General features: G+C 45.9%; 1 protein-coding gene across 1 annotated transcript in view; it reads left to right on the top strand.

Moving 5' to 3' along the window:
• LOC139544610 (pappalysin-1-like) overlaps positions 1–20,858 on the top strand; it is a 96,355-nt gene that overhangs the window by 29,333 nt on the left and 46,164 nt on the right. The window contains exons 7-9 of the mRNA XM_071351938.1: positions 1,924–2,425; positions 18,260–18,388; positions 18,763–18,854. Of these exons, the coding sequence (XP_071208039.1) occupies positions 1,924–2,425; positions 18,260–18,388; positions 18,763–18,854 (723 nt within the window). The remainder of the gene's footprint in view (positions 1–1,923; positions 2,426–18,259; positions 18,389–18,762; positions 18,855–20,858) is intronic.

Below are 20,858 nucleotides of genomic sequence, written 5' to 3'. Positions count from 1 at the left end.
AATATATTCTGTCATACAGCTATGAATGTGTTCACACAGATGACACAGTAAGACTCTCAAGGGACAAAACACAAGTGAGCAAGCCATATTTCCATTGTAGTCCCTCTCATGCCCTCTAGTTAGAGGTCATGGCATGAATTCAAGTAGTGAGAGTTACTTAAGTGCAAGTCAGTCATTCTGCTGTGTGTTTCACTCCGTTCCATTAATTCCATTCCAGCCATTAAAATGTGCCTGTCCTCCTATTGCTCCTCCCACCAGCCTCCTCTGAGGACAATGGTTACTTCAGTGCAAGTCAGTCAGTCTGTTGTGTGTGTTATAGAGAGTGTGACGTATGATGGAGAGGTAGGCCCCATTCTTAGAAAGCAGAGTGCATGCCCGGACATATCCCTCTATGTTTATCTATCCGTATCCCAGTTCATTCCAGTCCCCTGTTTCCAGCGCTCCACAATTCCACACCGTCTGATTCCCACATGATGCCGGAGGGCGAAACACTACACATTCAACCCTATTGCAATTAAGCTGGAATTCCTCCAAATGTCTCTTTCCTCCTTTCCTAGAACAAGCGATCTCCTAGACAGGTTAATACCCCCATGGGATTAGCAAATCAAGTGAGAAAGCAAGGCCTCCTATTCAAAGGCCAGGTTTGGATTGTCTGAACACCTTGAGAGCCTTTCAGCAACCTGGGAGGCAAGGCTAGGTCAAACACGAGTGGTGGATGTGTGCTGTTCAGAGCTGTTTTATAACAGAGAGTAGATTTAACCCTAATGAAAAGGTGCTGTCTTGGTTGTATTTTAAGGATAAAATCTGTAATACTCAAAATTACTGTACTGGTAATTCTACAGTGTTGAAAAACAGACATGGGTCTTGCCAAGGTTGCATATAATCTTTATGCATTTTTTTTACTTACTCTATAGATGATCTTATGATGGATGACATCCCCATCCTGTCTCATGGTAAATCTGGAACCTCTGGTATCCGCAGTAGGAGTTCTAGAGCAGGAGGACAGCCCATCATAACAGCTGACATTACAAAATATTTTCAGTGGCTAAAACTCCTTTCCTCAAAAAGTCAATGAAAAACTCACCACAGAATGTGAGGGGCACATTATGAGAGAGAGAGGCTGGGTGCAAAACTCTGAGTATCTCGGTTCCTCAGTTTCTTTTCTCTCCTTTTTTTCAAAGTTACCTCTACTCTGGCCACACACACACTTACAATAATAAATGTGTTGAGATAATGTGGCCTGGAAACCGAATTCAGTGCTCACTTGATTAAACACTGGAATTTTGTGCGGTGCCCAGAATTGAGGTTAGCAAATGGGTTTGTCGGTTGCCAGTTTGGAAGTGCACAAAAGGAAAACAGGGAGAACACAGTGTCTTCCATAACGCTGGCTTTTCAAAGCGCTTGATGAATGTTGGTATACGTCACTCTGGATAATACGAGGTAGCTGTGGACTCCAAATATGGCTGGAGGAGCGCTGTTTGGTGTTGTAATGACTGCCACTGAAGTGAGAACCCTGTGCAGGGCCTCTCTCAAGAGGAACACAGGCAGCTTGTCTGCTGCCTCCCCTGCTTTACTGACAATGAACTCAGTCCTGTGTCTGTCGCATGTAGTCAATTGCTGAGAAAAGCCAACAGCTCATTCAGCCCTGATACTTCACCTGCAACAGCCATTTGTAGTCAGTCAGACCACTGTTCTATATACACATTATATATTTTTTTTTTCGACATGCACCTGCAGCTCTTCCCTGCATACAAACGAATTCAAACAACCACACATGGTCATGTTTGCAAATGCAATTACCTAACCTTTGTTTTCTATTGTATTTCATTTTCTCTGTGTTGGTTGTGTCTGAGTGTGTATTTACTTTATAGTTGTTTATATGTTATGTCTGATCTGCTGTACCTCTGTCCTTTTGACCCCCAGGACCTCCAGACGTGGAGCAGGCGTGTGAGCCCAGCGTGCGCACCTGGAGCCCCAACGCCGGCATCGAGCAGGGGGCCGTGGGACTGTCCGAGTGCCCACTGCAGGGATGCATGCTCCAGCTAGAGTTCCCCCACCCACTGGTGCCCGACTCCCTCACTGTGTGGGTCACCTTCTTCAGTCCCGAGGAGACGGCCTTTCCCGCCATCCACAACATCCTGCTCCTGACCGTGAGTGGAAACAACCTTTCGCTGGGCCCTAGTAACGTGTTCTGTGATACGCCACTGACGCTGAAGCTGGACGTGGAGGAGGAGGTGTACGGTGTGCAGTTCTTCACCATGGAGCAGCACCTGGAGATTGATGCTACCCTGCTTGCGTCTAAGCCCAACTGCCTGCTGTGCCGCCACTGCAAGCCGCTCCGCCACCGACTGCTGCGCCAGCCACCATTCTCCCATGCCCCCCACGGTGTGGTGTTGAACGAACCTGCCAGGCGATACACTGACAGGTGAGGGACCAGACCGGGGTGGTTAGCGGTTTACTGTCAGTTACACGCAGCTTTGAATGTCTTGACTGTGTGGGTTGTACTGTATTGGCCTAACGTAGGTTAATGATACACCAGGATTGCTGCGTTCTCTGCTTAATGGGTGAGAAATTGCAGAGTAAGCATTATCTCTTCACACTGCAAATTAATCTGATCTTGAGCCCAATCTCCTCACTGACCCTGGGTCGGGGGGAAAAAAATCTTATTTTTGCACCAAGTTGTTCTTGGTCAGGGGGTGAAGCGGAGCCAAAGTTAATATGCTGAGGCAAGCGCTGCAGCTGCAGGCTGATTTAAGCCTAGGCCCTGCCTGCCTGCCCTCCTGCCTGTGTCCAGAGGAGCAGCTGGTGTGGTCTTCTTGGCCCATACTCTGTCTACCCCAGCCAGGCACCAGAGATCTGGGCTGTGGGCTCCGTTATATCTCCCCTCTGGGATGGGCCTCAGCCTACCTCCCCTCTCTGGCTCTCTGGCCAGTCCAGTCCTGGGCGGAGTGATACTTGCACCGGTAGAATTAAGTGTTTTTGACGATTTTGACGATCTCAGAAATGTTTCGCAGTTAAATCTTATGTATTTTGGGGTCGGAAGAAATGTCTTTTAAAATCTCAAATTAGAAACCTCTGTGAAAATGTTTCCTATAAAGATAAATGTCATGATGTTTCAATGTGTTCTTTTCAAACACCCTCAGGCGTGTTGGTGGGCCACCACCAGTTTGATGCTTTCAAATCCACTGCCCAACACCCACTTCTCGAATCAAAGGTCATTCATTGCTAGCCACATTTTTTGGGGGAGTTGCTGGGGAAAACAGATGTCTTGTTGATGGCATTATCTGTGCACGGTGGCAGAGTTTTGTGCTTTACTTTCATGGAATGTGCTGACTAGATAAAGGTAGCACTCTCCGTGGCGTTGCCATGTGTTGTGCAATTTCACTATCATGCTGTCAGCATGGTTCACATAAGAAGGAAAGTGGATGATAAGACACGATAGGGTGAGTATGCCTGTTATGCAAGATAGAGAGGGTATGCCTTCGCGTAGCACACCATAATAACACCTTGTAATAAAGCATTTATAAAGGATTAGTAAATCGTTTATTCATGTATTAATCATTACTCCCTCATTTGTAAATATTAGTAAGCTAGTTATTCACACACTAATAAACACATTTTCAAGTATGTCATAATGTTTCATAAGATCGCTCATAAGATGTTGATTATAGATCCTTATAAACCCGTTACTAATAAATTAGTAAAGTATTTTTCCAGTATCTAAAGTGAGGGGTATTTATACTTTATAAATACTTTATAAATGTTTTGAATGCCCAGTGTCATTTCTCAGAAAAAGATGGACATGTCATTGGTGGACATTCCAGCAGTATCTGATGCTCCATCATCAAGTCCTGCTCTATCCAAGGTCTCAAATGGCCCCTGGAACATGTCAATGGTTAAACAATAAGCACACAATACAGAGGATGTTTAAGAAAATATATTAAACATTTCATTCCAAAACAGTCACACTGTTGTAGTAGTGTGATGGGTAACTTCATACACACTCTATGCTGAGTAAAGTCATGTTTTTCTTCCGAAAATGCTTACATTACTGTTTATTACTGTTTAACTTTTCTACCAAAACCAAAGTCTGGATTGCAGTCACTCCTTCGAGCAGTTCATAGACTGCTTATGAAGTAAGAAAACAAATATCTGAATACCTGATTTTGCTGAACTATCCTAATTACATTTAAAGAGTTACTACCATTAAAAGACCAGTAAAAGTGCAGCCCCAAAAAATTGTATGTGGTTAAAATACTGAAGCACTGGAAGCTTTTAAAGTTTATACATATAATATTTCTATCTGCAAATACCTCTAAATGTCAATCACATATCAGTAGTAATGAAAGGATAAACATCCATTTGAGAAAAACTGTCTGGTCCCGCCAGCTATTGGGTGCAGGCTACGTCTCCCTGTTTAATGATTCGTTGGTTCGCGAGGTTGACAAAATTGGCAAAACATTGGCATTACAACTCTTCCTCACGTCCTTGCAACAGTTGTTTAACAACAGTTTTTGTGAAAATATGTTTCCTTAAACATCCTGTACTGTGTGCTTATTCTTATACCATTGATATGCTCCAGGCTATTTTGAAACCTTAATAAATCCCCTTATGGTCTAAGGGTCCGGGATTGCTTTCTACTAAGCTAACATATGGAATTGTTTTAAGATGGTCATACCAAGGACTTTTTAGATATTTGATTTTTGACTTTTAGGACCCCTGTAGGTATCAAAAAAATATTAACTAAATGATTTGATGAAACATTGAATTTGGCCTTAGTGCTATTAGCCCCTAGAAACACATTGAATAACAGATTCATACATGTAACAAAAGATCATACATGGAACAAGAAATCAAAATGAGTTTGTTGTGAAGTGTCTGTCCTTTACCTGAGAGATATAAGAAAGGTCAGGGAAAAAATACAGTGGAATTATTCGTATACCTTTGACGTGTAAATGCCCCATTCCCTTCCATTCATTTTTCATCCCGGTACCGGATTACCTTCAGATGAGTCCTGTGACACTTGTGGGGGTCGTAAAGCAAAACGTCAAGAAAAGCAAAACGGAGAGCAAAACAGAGAACCCTCGTCTTTCCATAGAGTGGTCATATTAGTTTGTAGCCCAAACCATTCAGACGCTACGTTTTCGTAAAAAGACAGATTTTTCTCCTGGTCTGACAAACAGCGCTGTAGCTCTACCACCTTCCACCACAGATGCAAAAGGCCAACATTGGCGGATGCGGTGGTATGAGACACAGCCCATGCAAAAAACAGACATTTCTAACTTAAACAGACAGATTTTATTATGTTAATTCGATTTCGGACATCGATTAACGCGGACATCGATTAAGGAGCTTCAGGTACTGCTGGAATGTGTACCAATATTTTTGTGAGAAATAACACTGGCCATTCAAAATAAAGTATAAATAGCCCTCGCTTTAGATTAGACCCCACAAAAATACTTTACTAATGACTATTAGTAAATGGTTTATAAGGACCTATATTAAACATCTTATCAATGATCTCATGAATCATTATTACATACTTTTAAAGTTGTTATAAATGTGTGAATAACTAGCTTATTAACATTTACAGATGAGGGAGTAATGATTAATGCATTATGACTAAACTATTTACTAATCCATTATAAATGCTTCATGACAAGATGTTATTGGAATGTTCCTCCGCATGCACTGGTGTACTTAGTGGTATTGTGGCCACAGCAATTGCTGTTGGAGCTCTGAAGCTGGTAGAATGTCAGGAGTGAGTGTCTATTGGTGGTGCATTTTGGTCTATGGTCTTGGTGCATTTCAATGGTTTTGGTGGATTTAATGGCCTTGGGTGGATCTTCATGGTGATGGGCAGTGTTGGCTTACTCTTTTGTTGTGGTAGAGGAGTTTGACGTCATTCCCAGAGAGAAAGGTCCAGGTCAACCCACAGCAAAGGATTCCTCATCATAGGAGTCAATCTAACACACATGCATGCACGCGCGCGCGCGCGCGCACGCACGCACGCACGCACGCACGCACACACACACACACACACACACACACACACACACACACACACACACACACACACACACACACACACACACACACACACACACACACACACACACACACACACACACACACACACACAGAGATTAGATAGGGGTGGTTGAAGAACAGTTTGGGGGTCACCCAGATCTTTTGACATGTTTTGAAGTTGGCGGAAGTGTTGTGGTTGACCCATGGTTTTTCTGCTGGAGTGTTTTGATTGACCCATGGTTAGTTTGCTGGATCGTCATGGTTCACTGGCTCCCCAGGCCTGTTTCCATAGACAGAGGGCTGACCTCCCACACTCAGCCCACTGCCCTTCCCCTGAAATGGGGCACGGAAGGGGGAGTAGAGGCCTCCCTGGCTTCAAGGTTGGATGTATGAGAGGGTGAGGGGTGGGAGGTCAGGCTAGTGGGGGTGAGTTATGAAGGGGTGAGCAGGGGGTGGGATGGAGATGAGAGGGAGAGAGCTGGAATGTTGGACTGGTTGGGGGTAAACCATGGAATGGTTAGGGGTGGGCTGAGAGGAGGGTTAGTGGGGGTGATGGGGGGGCCCTAGCCTTCTGAGACCCCCTGGCACATAGGCTAATCCTCTCCCTGACCTGGGTCCTCTGGGTCCTCTGGCCTGTCAGGGTCTCAAAACCTATTCAGCTCTGACGTGACGGGACCCCCCAGCCCGGGAGGGAGAGGGCAGCTGCCCCCTACGCTACCCTTTTCACTGGGACTCCTTCCACCCGTTCTGGCCTTCTCCTTCACACTTTTATCCCCTATGTTCTCCTATGCTCCTACCCCTGTGGCCCCATGGCCCTGCTCCTCTCCTGTCAAGTCCACTGTTGCTCTAGCCCTGAGAAGACAACCTCTTCACCTCTACTCAGAGAACTCTGTTGTTTTCTCAGCTCTGACTGCTTGACTTGTAGGTTTTCTGTTTTCTTTTCGCCAGCAATACCAGATTGGGGATGTAGAATACACTTCCTAGGTATTTGTGAGAAATGTCTGTGTGCTCCAACGGTAATTGTTTTAGATCGCCTCCATGTGCAGATTATTTTCGGGGAGGCTTTTGGTTTTGTTTGTCACATATGCGTGCAAACATTTCAGACTTTTTTTCCTCCATGGCCTAACCCCATTTTGTCAAGAGTATAATACTGGGTATGGTTTTAAAGACTCTGTCTACTGAAAATAAAATATACCACACCTCCCCCTCCACCTAGTGGTTGAGCATTGGGCCAGTAACCGAAAGGTTGCTGGATCGAATCCCTGAGCTGACAAGGTAAAAATTAAAAGATCTGTCAATCTGCCCCTGAGCAAGGCAGTTAACCCACTGTACCCCGGGCGCCGAAGACGTGGATGTCGATTATGGCTGCCCCCCGCACCGCTCTGATTCAGAGGGGTTGGGTTAAATGCGGAAGACAGATTTCAGTTGAAGGCATTCAGTTGTACAACTGACTTGGTATCCCCCCTCCTCTTCACCTCTCTTCCTCCTCTTCTCCTCATAACACATTCTCTCTGTCTCCATGGCCCCCTCCACTCCCACAAAGCCCCACTGTGCCCTGCGCTCCCTCCGCCATCCTCTGCCTGCTCTCTGTCCATAAGGAGCAGCATTAGCACTCAGCCTTGCATAAGCTCTCTAATATGAACCATAATGTTGAGTGGCAGACAGAGGAAGTGGAGGAGGCAGCAGCGGGTCCCGGGATGTCTGGACGTCTCACCCCCCCCAGAACAATTTTTCAAAGAATTACAACCGGATTTCCCAAGGATAAAATTGGGCCAGGTCCAAAAAGTAGATTTGGAGTGATAGTTAAGGTGGAATGTTCAGGAAAGAGTTAAGTTTCTCTGTGGGAAGCAGAGAAACCCATTTTACTGTAAAGTGCTAAATTGAAGTTTAAGGTCCATGCTGGTAAGATTCTAATGGTTGTTATGATAAAGAGGTTCCCTGTAGGGTTCCCACAATGGAGCTCCACAGGTATCTGCAGCCTCAGACTTGGGTCAAATATATACCCTATGTCAAATACTTTAAGGAACATCTATAGCGGATTTAAGGTAAAATGACTTAGCACTTTTTGTTTGACATCAATGGTTTCCATTGTTATTATTATCATTACTTCAGTGGCGTGCCGTGGGCCTGGGGCCTGGGCCTTCAGTGAGGTCCTACACAGTCCCACCCGAATTAATCGACCTCTTATTACCATCATTATGATGCCATGGCTCTAGACACTATACATTTAGACAGAAACGCAGTATAACCAGGCGTTGCGTCACCTTGAAATTGACAAAAATTGACATTTTCAAAAACATGACACAATCAATGAGTCTTTTCAATATTTCCCTATTTTTCTTCACCTTTTCATTGTGCAGCTCCGTTGCCCTGCGCGCTTGTTCGTTGAGCTGTAGATCCACTCGGGTGTCCCCAAAAGTTTTCAAAAGCACCATTGCTTGTAAGTGCCCAGCCGTACTTTGGTGTCTCGTTGCTGCCTTGGTTAGACAACTCAAGTTTGCAAAGCCAGTGTGGCTCCAAACACCAAATCGATCACTTGCAAATAATAGGCATTCCCAGCAGTACAGTTTGCAGTGCTTCTCGGAGCCTGTGAGCCATTGATAGCGCTCGTAGTTGGAACTTTGAAAGTGGCGAACGAACCCCTTTCCCGCCTGTGTCAGGCTTTGTAGCATCGGCGTCGGGCGACCTCTCCTTACAATGTCTAACTTTTCTTGAAAAGTTCGTCTTGAGAATGGCGTTATAATTATATCCTCGACCAAATCGATATCTTCTCCTCCTTCCGCCATTGTGGGTTGAAAAAACAGCTTAGTAGTACGCGAATTAATTCGTTTATCAAATTCAGTTTCCTAGTTCTGAGGTTCTGCATAGACCTGCCCATAGGACCTGCCTCTCAATATTGGTAATCCAATCAAAAGACGTGCACGCACTACGTCTGCTAGCTGGCTCCTGTGTAACACTGGAGCCAGCCAGCAGGCGTACAATAGCCAACTCTAAAGCTGATTGGTTGACACTAAATTTTCATTTCCATTCACTTTAAGCTACAAGCGCCCGCACTGTTGATTCTGAAGGCCTGAGGGCAGATTTTAGACCCCTGGCAACACATGATGGCTGAATATGATTGGATAAAAGATCTAACATAAAGACCAGCCCTCCAAATCTCAACCTGGGGCTGGAAGCAGTGCAACCAAGAGGAAAGCTATGAAATGAAGAGTATAACTCTTACTCTGGGGAATAATTTAATACATATTTATGGGAAAATATATATTTAAAAAAAATATATATTCTGATGATGTTTAGGCCAGCAGAGAAGGCCTTGCTGGCCCTGACGGCCCACCACTGCATTACTTATACTGTCTTTGCTGATATTCCTACTTTGGCACTGTCCATATGTTAGGTTTACTCTCCACTGTCTGATTTGGCAGAATGAGTGCACCACTCAGCAGCGAGTCATTGACGCTAGGCTAGGCCAGCGGAGTTCCTCGCTAAGTGACGTGTCAACATCTGAACCATAGGAGTGATGGAACTTCTCATACGTGTCATCAATGTGAGACAAACTGTTGGTTGACGGGGTGTCTACTGTGTAGCTTGCTATTGTGCTGTATTGAGGTAATGTCTTATTCCTTATAATATAGCGGAAAATATACTGGATCTTATGATTCAAGCATAAATAGAAGAGGCACTGCCACCAACTCCTTGTGACTCTGTCTGAGACTGTGCTAATATGAACATCGTCATTTTACATTGTAGAGTTGCAGGACATTGAGTTAGGCTCATTGTACCAAAGAAAACAACATAATGATGTAAGTCTGAGAGGTCTTACTGTGTAGCACTTGAATTTGTTGAAGACTTAATAGGCAGGAAACCTCACATGTATGGCAGCTGTCACCATGACAAAAGGTATATTGCTTTATTTATTGTATTAAGGTTTAATCTAAGCATTTCTTCAACATCTTTGATTTTTCAGGCCTCTCATCTAGTATCTTTACAAACACGCACACACACACAAACACACTTCCGCATGCAATCAGTTGGTGATATCAAAAACACCTTTGAAAGGCATATTACTGTGCATTGTGCCAGACTCTAAGTCTGTGGTGAGATAAGGTCTCTATTCTCACAAGGGCCTTAGGGAAGAATGTCTGGATGAACTGCAATGGAAACCGCCATGACGAAATCTTATCACGCGACCACTTGTTGGCCGTAGAGCTAAAGACTTTGGAGTGGCATGGAGAATAGGAACTAGGCTTATATTGTCCCAAGAATACACATAGAATGTTTACCTAAACTGGAGCTCAGAGGATGACTACAGGCTGAAATTAATCAGATGTGTTGTGTCACATCAACCATTTGTGTTCATCTCTATTTGCAACGATGGTATAGAATTCATCACAATACATTTTAGAAACAAAGATATACATTGTTCTGATTACCTCTAAACAAAATATAAAGGTCCCAATCTGTTGAAGTCTTGGTCCCGCAATGTCATAAGGTGGTTTAGTGAGCTCACAAAAGCTATTTTGAAGCCCCAGGTCTGTCTGGATGGATCAGTGGTCCAGAATAGTCTCTGTTTGACCGAGTATCAGCCCAAAGTAGAGGGGCTCCCAGGGCCATAAACCACATATCTATCACCTGAATGTGTGTACACACATACACACACATGCCTGAACCACTTCCCATCAAGATATCAGTGCTACAGATTGCCTTGAGTGATGTCAGAGTTTCCCCTTTCAACCTCTCTCCCCTCTGTGTCATGACAAAGGTGCTCTTCTTATGTAGGTCCCCCCGGAGTATATTTCACATGCAAGTTATTGTCCCTGGTGGCCCCTGGTGGCCCCCCGTGTCTGTTCAGCTTCTCTTGACACTATTTGAAAAGTACGTTTTATTTTCCTTTTACCTCCTTTTTTTCCATTATCTACTGCATCCCAACGTTTTTTTCTCTCCGTCCTCTTCCTCCTCCTCTTCCTCCTCCTCTTTCTTTTCCCTCCAAGACTGAGGAGCATTTGGAGATGGGAGGCCGAGAGTGGTGGTTGATCTTGGCAGAGGACATGAAGGAAGCCTGATGTGACCTGTTGCTCTGATATGAGACGCATAGTAAAAATCACCAGAGGTCTGTGACGTGGCTCTCCGAGCATCGAGAATAAATCGTCTGCCTCTCTGTCTCGCTCTGTCATTCTCTCTCTCTCCCTCTCTTTTGCTCTGTCGTTCTCATCTTTTGTTTCCCAGCCATCCTTCCCGCCGTTCCAGCTGCTTGCCTCCTCCCGCATGGGTCACGTCCATCCGTCAGGCCCGAGTGAGAAATCACAGTGTGTATGTTTCTTGCCCTTGTCCCGTCCCGCGCCTGGCTTAGCCTATCACCCCGGTGTTCTTTTTGTGACAGATTCGGAGGAAGGGGAGAGAGAGGGCCATGGTGCTTGTTGGCGGCGTCACTCATTCTGTCGCTCCCTCTGCTCGCTCATGTGTCCTCCAGGCTCATGTCTCCCACAGCTTTCCTTTTCCAGAGGCTTGAATAATTCAATTAAGACTAAAGGATATTTGAGAATGACCCCGGAGTTGCCTCGAAGTGGGCCAAGACTGCAGAACACTGTGTAAAACAGAGCGGTAGGTCAGGTCAAACATCCCCTTTGATTGTTGATAATAATCCAGTCAAAACCCAGACCCTCAATCTCCTCCTCACTCCTACACAGCACCGGAGAACATTTGTAGGCCATACCTGCCTTTGTGTGTGTGTGTGTGTGTGCGTGTGCGTGTGTGTGGGTGTGTTTCCATTCTATCTGGGGCAGGACAGCCAATTGGAACCCCATGTTCTCTCTCCTGCTGTGTGGGAGTAGGAGAGTGACCGGGTCTTTGGGAAGAGAAGGCATGGAACACATTTCATACTGAAAACCACCACGGTAAAAAAGGCTTTCCTGCAGTAAATCTTTTGACACATTTCGAAGGCACGGGCTGTGTGTTCGGTCGGTGTGCTCTGTGCTGTGCATATGTGCGTGCAAGAGTGCATGTGTGTATATCTGCGTCTGAGTGTGTGTCTTTGTCTGCATTGCGCCTCTGTCTATGTGACTGTGTGTGTGTGTGTGTGTGTGCGTCTGTCTGCGCTTGTGCCTGCAATGAGCCTCCATCTGTGTGCGTGTCCGTGTGCATGTGTCTGCTTCCCTCCAAGTGTGTGTTTTATTGGATGTGAGCAACCCCATTCCCAGCAGTGTCCCGGTCAGAACAGAGCTAAATCCATGCATAAAAAGGCAGCCCGGGCCATTCATGTTCAGGGCTCATTTGAATGATTTGTTTTGCCACTTAATAAACGTGACTGCTTCCCTGGCCATTAGTGCCGACACCTCCTAAGTCTGCCGATGGCGGCTGGAAGAGAAGGGGAAGGCTCTGGCCTCGTGTGAACCCATCTGTGAGTGCGATGGATAACACAGCCATTGGAACACAGGGCCGCTACAGTGTGTGTGTGTGTGTGTGTGTGTGTGTGTGTGTGTGTGTGTGTGTGTGTGTGTGTGTGTGTGTGTGTGTGTGTGTGTGTGTGTGTGTGTGTGTGTGTGTGTGTGTGTGTGTGTGTGTGTGTGTGTGTGTGTGTGTGTGTGTGTGTGTGTGTGTGTGTGTGTGTGTGTTGTTTTGTTGTCGGGGAGTTGCCCGTAATCAACAGGCAAGGGCTTATGTTTCCCAGAGGGGGATAGACGTAAATGCTAATAATGAGGGAATTGTGTGTGTTTTTGTTTAACTATCTTTGTGGATACCAGAAGTCCTCACAAGGATAGTAAAACAAGGACAAGTCGGACAAGTGGGACACTTTTCCGGTCCACATGAGGAAAAATATAATTTTAGGGTTAGCGGTTAGGGTTACAATTAGGATTAAAGTTAGGGTATAGGGGTTAGGTATAGTTTTAGGTTTGGGGTTCAGGTTAGCATTCATTTTAGGGTTAGCATTTTGGATGGGAATCAATTCTTTGGTCTCACAAGGATAGCAATATAAAACTGTGTGTGTCTGCGCACGCGCATACGTGCGTGTTCTTTTAAATATCTGGCACGGGTATGGAGTAGGTTGTAATACTGTGTTTTTCTGTTAGTGAGTGATTGAGAGCACGTGTGTGCATGCATGTGTGTGTGTGTGTCTGTGTGTGTGAGGGTCTGCGTGTGTGTGTGTGTGTGTGTGTGTGTGTGTGTGTGTGTGTGTGTGTGTGTGTGTGTGTGTGTGTGTGTGTGTGTGTGTGTGTGTGTGTGTGTGTTTGTCTGTGTGTGTGTGTGTGTGTGTCTGTGTGTGTGAGGGTATGCGTGTGTGTGTGTGTGTGTGTGTGTGTGTGTGTGTGTGTGTGTGTGTGTGTGTGTGTGTGTGTGTGTGTGTGTGTGTGTGTGTGTCTGCGTGTGTGTGTGTGTGTCTGTGTGTCTGTATGTGTGTGTCTGCGTGTGTGTGTGTGTGTGTGTGTGTGTGTGTGTGTGTGTGTGTGTGTGTGTGTGTGTGTGTGTGTGTGTGTGTGTGTGTGTGTGTGTGTGTGTGTGTGTGTGTGTGTGTGTGTGTGTGTGTGTGTGTGTGGTGTGTTTGAATGTGTGAGCTCAGAGGTGTGAGTAATACCAAAGAAATTCAGAAATGAATTGGACTTGATGGTCTATGTGGTTCTACTAACTGGCATTCTATAACATCTTCCCTGTTATTCTGTCTCCTGGAAAATCCACTCCAAACATGAACCAGCAACTCTCATGATGATAATTGACCATTAAATCAAGCACAATCAAAACCAAGGCCAACCACATGCATACAGTATATCTCCTGATTCCCTTGGCACATTCATTGTAGGGTGTCCAATCAAAAACTCATGTTTTGACCAATGGGTAAAATGATATGTTAGTTGTGTAGATAATCATCTAAGAAAACCAATGGTTCAAACCTCATGTCTCTATCATAATCCGTTCAAAACAAATTGGAGTGTCTGCCCTTGTAGGATGGCCAGGATTAGGGTGACTAAATCAACGGAGGCCAGAGAAATAAAGTTGTCAAAAATCTGGAAAATAGCAAGGCGTCAGCTAGGCTGGAAGCTGTGTGAGAATTAAGGCTTACCGTTGAACTCGTCATCTTTCTTCTCAAATCCGGAAGACATAGAACTATATAGAGGTAAGATGGATATCGATTTTGAGACATGATATGTAGTATTTTCATATTTTAGTATACCCTATTCATATTAATGCGAAGTTCCTGTTATTTTTTGACGAATTCTCACAAAAAAAAGCTTTTCTCTGATTAGTCAATGGAGCACAGAGCGTACAGCAAGCTTTTTATTTTCAAAACCTTTCACATTTAATTCAGCTCGTGTCATGCTAATTCTGCTATTTGCAACCCTTGGAAACAGCTTGGAAGACGACGACCACAAAATGTAAAATCCTCAGAAGTTTCAGCGAGAAAGCTGCACCACTTTGTCAACAGAGCTCGGTGCTATTATCGAGTGCATTATGTTACGAAATCCGACTTTTTGGATACAATGTTAATGATACGTTACAGAAAGACCCCACTGAACAATTCAGAACATGAAGAATCATATTTGTCTTGGTAAAATGTATTTTATAACATGAGGAAGTGAAATGCCATCACCACTGGGCAGAGTGGGTGGACACCCTATTTATTGTGTCGTGGTGAGATATCCTGCTGGCTCGGACCGCAGAGAGCACACTGATGCGGAGCTATGCAGCTGGATGTTTTTTTAACTCCCATCTTGTTTTTGGCCTGCGCGGGCCATATTGTATTACACCCAATGAAAGCAGTGCTGAAGCCCCTCGCCAGATGTTTGTTTGTGTCCAAGTGTCCACGGAGTGGGGCGGAAGGAGAGGTGTACAGCTGAGTATACTGTGGCCCCGTGGCTGTTCCCTCACCTCTATACCTAAACACACACAGATACACAAAAGGCATACATACACACTCACATATACCACACATATACCACACATATACCACACACATACCACACACATACCACACACATACCACACACGCACACACACACACACACACACACACACACACACACACACACACACACACACACACACACACACACACACACACACACACACACACACACACACACACACACACACACACACACACACACACACACACACACACACACATAAACAGACCCACACACATGCTGCGGTCACAGCGACCAGCACGCCTTGACTTTTTGTTCGAATGTGAACTCACTTTGTCTGTCTATGTGGAGCGGCTCCATAGATATATCACTTACAGCACAACATAGTAGGAGGGGGAGAGGCAGGAACCCATACAGCCAGTAGGGACAGAGGTGTGGAGAAAGAGTGTGTGAATACTGTGCCATTTTCCTGAATATACTGCAATTGAAACCTACTGTAACAGTCATACCCACCCTCACCCTGCTCATTAATCAATCAATCAAATTGATTTATAAAGCGCTTTTAACATCAGCCGATGTCACAAAGTGCTGTACAGAAACCCAGCCTAAAACCCCAGCAGCAAGCAATGCAAATGTGGAAGCACGGTTGCTAGGAAAAACTCCCTATAAAGGCCAGAACCTTGGAAGAAACCTAGAGAGGAACCAGGCTTTGAGGGGTGGCCAGTCCTCTTCTGGCTGTGCCGGGTGGAGATTATAACAGAACATGGCCAAGATGTTCAAACGTTCATAGATGACCAGCAGGGTCAGATAATAATAATCACAGTGGTTGTATAGGGTGCAACAGGACAGCACCTCAGGAGTAAATGTCAGTTGGCTTTTCATAGCCGATCATTCAGAGTTAGAGACAGCGGGTGCAGTAGAGAGAGAGTCCAAAACAGCAGGTCCTGGACAAGGTAGCACATCCAGTGAGCAGGTCAGGGTTCCATAGCCGCAGGCAGAACAGTTGAAACTGGAGCAGCAGCATGACCAGGTGGACTGGGGACAGGAGCGGTCGGGAGACACTGTGGCCCTGTCCGACGATACCCCCGGACAGGGCCAAATAGGCAAGATATAACCCCACCCACTTTTCCAAAGCACAGCCCCCACACCACTAGAGGGATATCTTCAACCACCAACCTACTACCCTGAGACAAGGCCGAGTATAGCCCACGAAGATCTCCCCCACGGCACAAACCTGAGGGGGCGCCAACCCGGACAGGAAGATCACATCAGTGACTCAACACACACAAGTGACACATGGAAGAGCACCAGTAAGCCAGTGACTCAGCCCCCGTAATAGGGTTAGAGGCAGAGAATCCCAGTGGAGAGAGGGGAACCGGCCAGGCAGAGACAGCAAGGGCGGTTCGTCGCTCCAGTGCCTTTCCGTTCACCTTCACACCCCTGGGCCAGACTACACTCAATCATAGGACCTACTGAAGAGATGAGTCTTCAATAAAGACTTAAAGGTCGAGACCGAGTTTGCGTCTGTCACATGTATAGGCAGACCATTCCATAAAAATGGAGCACTATAGGAGAAAGCCCTGCCTCCAGATGTTTGCTTAGAAATTCTAAGGACAGTAAGGAGGCCTGTGTCTTGTGACTGTAGCGTAAGTGTAGGTATGTACGGCAGGGCCAAATCGGAAAGATAGGTAGGAGCAAGCCCATGTAATGGTTTGTAGGTTAGCAGTAAAACCTTGAAACCAGCCCTAGCCTTAACAAGAAGCCAGTGTAGGGAGGCTGGCACTGGAGTAATATAATCAATTTTTTGGGTTCTAGTCAAGATTCTAGCAGGCGTGTTTAGCACTAACTGGAGTTTATTTAGTACTTTATCCGTGTAGCCAGAAAGTAGAGCATTGCAGTAGTCTAATCTAGAAGTGACAAAAGCATGGATGAATTTATCTACACGTTTCTGATTTTTGCAATGTTACGAAGATGGAAAAAAGCTGTCCTTGAAATATTCTTGATATGTTTGTCAAAAGAGAGATCAAGGTCCAGAGTAACGCCGAGGTCCTTCACAGTTTTGTTTGAGATGACTGTAGAACCATCAAGATTAATTGTCAGATCCAACAGAAGATCTCTTTGTTTCTTGGGACCTAAAACTAGCATCTCTGTTTGCCGCCATCCACTTGCCGCCATCCACTTCCTTATGTCTGAAACACAGGCTTCCACGGAGGGCAATTTTGGGGCTTCACCATGTTTCATCGAAATGTACAGCTGTGTATTGTCAGCATAGCAGTAAAAGTTAACATGATGTTTCCGAAGGACATCACCAAGAGATAAAATATATAGTGAAAACAATAGTGGACCTAAAACGGAACCTTGAGGCACACCGAAATTTACAGTTGATTTGTCAGAAGACAAACCATCCACAGAGACAAACTGATATCTTTCCGACAGATAAGATCTAAACCAGGCCAGAACTTGTCCGTGTAGACCAATTTGGGTTTCCAATCTCTCCAAAAGAATGTCGTGATCGATGGTATCAAAAGCAGCACTAAGGTCTAGGAGCACGAGGACAGATGCAGAGCCTTGGTCTGATGCCATTCAAATGTAATTTACCACCTTCACGAGTGCAGTCTCAGTGCATTGATCTGAGCCTTGATCGTACAGAGGCTTTATGGACCTCTCTTTGTAGGTTACTGGAATTTGTTCGTGTAGGACTGAACTCAAACTGATGCGTAAAACACTAATTTTGTCAATAGGACATGTGTGTGGAAAATCAAGGTCCACACACAGATCTTAAGTTAGGATTCGTCCTTAAATGCTCTTGGTTTTTCTAGGGCCAATAGTCTTGGCCACTCTATCGCTACTCTAGGTCAGTGGGCTGAAGGTCTATTATCTGTGTGTGTTTGTAGAGATGTGGTACCAGCTAAAGGCTTATTCTCTGTGTGTGTTTGTAGAGATGTGGTGTCAGCTTAAGGCTTATTCTCTGTGTGTGTTTGTAGAGATGTGGTGTCAGCTTAAGGCTTATTCTTTGTGTGTGTTTGTAGAGATGTGGTGTCAGCTTAAGGCTTATTCTCTGTGTGTGTTTGTAGAGATGTGGTGCCAGTTTAAGGCTTATTCTCTGTGTGTGTTTGTAGAGATCTGGTGCCAGTTTAAGGCTTATTCTCTGTGTGTGTTTGTAGAGATGTGGTGCCAGTTTAAGGCTTATTCTCTGTGTTTCTTTTGAAGAGTTGTGGTGCCAGCTAAAGGCTTATTCTCTGTGTGTGTTTGAAGAGTTGTGGTGCCAGCTAAAGGTTGCTCCCCTGTATGTGTGTGTGTGCGCGTGCGTGTGCATGTGTTTCCATTTTATCTGGGGCAGGACAGCTAAAGTGTTCATCTGTGTGTGTCTTTAGGGACGTGGTACCAAGCAGTGTGTACACCTACCAGGTCCAAACCATCTCAGCCCGCAGTGAGAGTGAACCCTCCCCACCCCTCACCCACCAGCTTGGGGCACCATACTGCGGAGACGGGCGCATCCAGAGGTAACGTGTGTGTGTGTGTTTGCATGTCTGCGTGCTTGCATGTGAGTGTTCTCCCAGTAACAGTCTCTTGTCTGTCTGTCTGTCTGTCTGTCTGTCTGTCTGTCTGTCTGTCTGTCTGTCTGTCTGTCTGTCTGTCTGTCTGTCTGTCTGTCTGTCTGTCTGTCTGTCTGTCTGTCTGTCTGTCTGTCTGTCTGTCTGTCTGTCTGTCTGTCTGTCTGTCTCTCTCTCTCTCTCTCTCTCTCTCTCTCTCTCTCTCTCTCTCTCTCTCTCTCTCTCTCTCTCTCTCTCTCTCTCTCTCTCTCTCTCTCTCTCTCTCTCTCTCTCTCTCTCTCTCTCTCGCTCTCGCTCTATCTCTCTCTCTCTCTCTCTCACAGGGCCCAGGGAGAGGAGTGTGATGATATGAACTCCATGAATGGAGACGGCTGCTCCAGCCAGTGTAAGAAGGAGCCCTTCTTCAACTGTGTTGGTACGTCCTCCTCAGCACCATCAACATGTCAAAATAGAGACATTTTAACCATTGTAGTTATTTGTCCCTAAAGTTAACATATTAGTTATACGGTATGTCACTTATGGTGACATATTGTCTAAATGTCACGGACACACAACCAATCGAATATGAATAACCGTTATTTAACACAGTGGCTGGTTCTATGACTCAAAATGAATAATGTCCACAACTGAGACAGTATGCATGCTTCAAAAGGTGATTAATTGGTAAGACACAGAAGAATACCATTTCCATCCCCATTGAGATCTCTATGAGGGCGGAACTACACAGACACATTTTGCTTTCCATTCCAATTTGACGATTTCATTGGTCCCTTGAACTTAGCAAGGTTATTTTGATTGGCCAGCTGTTACGGCAGTTCCTGTGCCTCTTATCGGTAGGAGGACTCCCCAGTGTGTGTGGTTGAGAGGCGTATGAGTTGTGGGGAGATGTGAGTAACATGCTAGTCACACGCTGGCTCGGTGAACGACAGCGGCGAGGCATTCGCTAGTTTCACATCTGTGTCTGGGACTTGTCCAAGGGCTTGATGCGTTTCTCATAAGAGCAGATGCCATTGTGTATCATGGTCATGTTGATGTCTCGCTGAGAGTCTGGAAAGGATTGTCGTTTGAAGAGAGAATAAACAACTTCATTCAGTGGATTGGATTCTCTGGCGTCCTCGTCAGTCACTGTTTGGTCAATAGATGGATGATTTCTTGTCCTCCTTCGAGTGATTATTTTTCTCTTCCTCTCCTGTTTTTTCACACAATAAAAAGTCCCATTGTGTCATAGCTGATCTCGCCTCATCGAGGGATGTGTTTGTATGTGCATGCACATGTTTGCATGAGCGTTTGTGTGTGTGTCTCACAACCCCTGTGAGATCGTTTTCCGTTGACCGCAGCGCTCTGGGATATGTGTGTGACTGCCTGACATATTCCTAGTTTTTGTGTGGAAATCGGACACTATAATGAAGGGACCTTCTGTCTGTCAGTCTGCCTGTTGAATGAGCGGCTAACACAGAGCATGGTGCAGCCTGACGTGCTCTCAGGCTGGGGAGAAGGGACAGATACTGTACACATACTGTTGCCATAAGGGAATAAATTAAATGTGTATAGGCTGAGGAGGAAAGTTGACTGGGTTCCCTTGTTGAATAGAGTCACGGTACTGCTTCACAGAACAGCTCTCGTTCTCTCTGGCCTCCCCCTCTTTATCTATCTATTCCCAACGTTATTCAGCCTCTTTCTACCTCCTTGTTTTCCTCTGTAACCCTTTCTTTCTTCTCTCTCTTCTGGTTCATCAATTTTATCATTGTTTCCCTCCTGAACTCAATCACCTCTTCTCTCAGTCTCTCTCACTCTCTCTTTTGCTCTTTCTCTTTCTCTCTCTCTGTTTTTCACTCTCTCAGTTTCTTTCTCTCTCTTCCGCTCACACCTTTTCTCTCTCTACCTCTCATTCCCTCTCACTCTTCATCCGTTTGGAGTGGCAGGAGTGCATTCTATATGCCCCCTCTGCAGCCCCTCGTTTCAACATCGTCAGAGCAGAGTACAGCACTAAGCAGAGCAGAGCTGGGGAGGGTTGGAATTTCGAGGAGGCCCAGCCAACTTGGCACGGAATGCCGCCTTCCCCTTAACTGGAACCCCGACACTGTGAGAGCACACGCACAAAATCCAGCCTCCTCTAGCCCAGCTCCAGCCCCAGCTCCAGCCCCAGCCCCAGCTCCAGCTCCAGCCCCAGCCCCAGCCCCAGCCCCAGCTCCAGCCCCAGCCCCAGCTCCAGCCCCAGCCCCAGCTCCAGCCCCAGCTCCAGCCCCAGCTCCAGCCCCAGCCCCAGCTCCAGCCCCAGCTCCAGCCCCAGCCACAGCCCCAGCTCCAGCCCCAGCCCCAGCTCCAGCCCCAGCTCCAGCCCCAGCCCCAGCCCCAGCTCCAGCCCCAGCCCCAGCTCCAGCCCCAGCCCCAGCCCCAGCTCCAGCCCCAGCCCCAGCCA

The sequence above is a fragment of the Salvelinus alpinus genome, chromosome 18, assembly GCF_045679555.1.
Source record: "Salvelinus alpinus chromosome 18, SLU_Salpinus.1, whole genome shotgun sequence".
NCBI lineage: Eukaryota > Metazoa > Chordata > Actinopteri > Salmoniformes > Salmonidae > Salvelinus > Salvelinus alpinus.
This window is presented reverse-complemented; position numbering and strand designations above follow the sequence as displayed.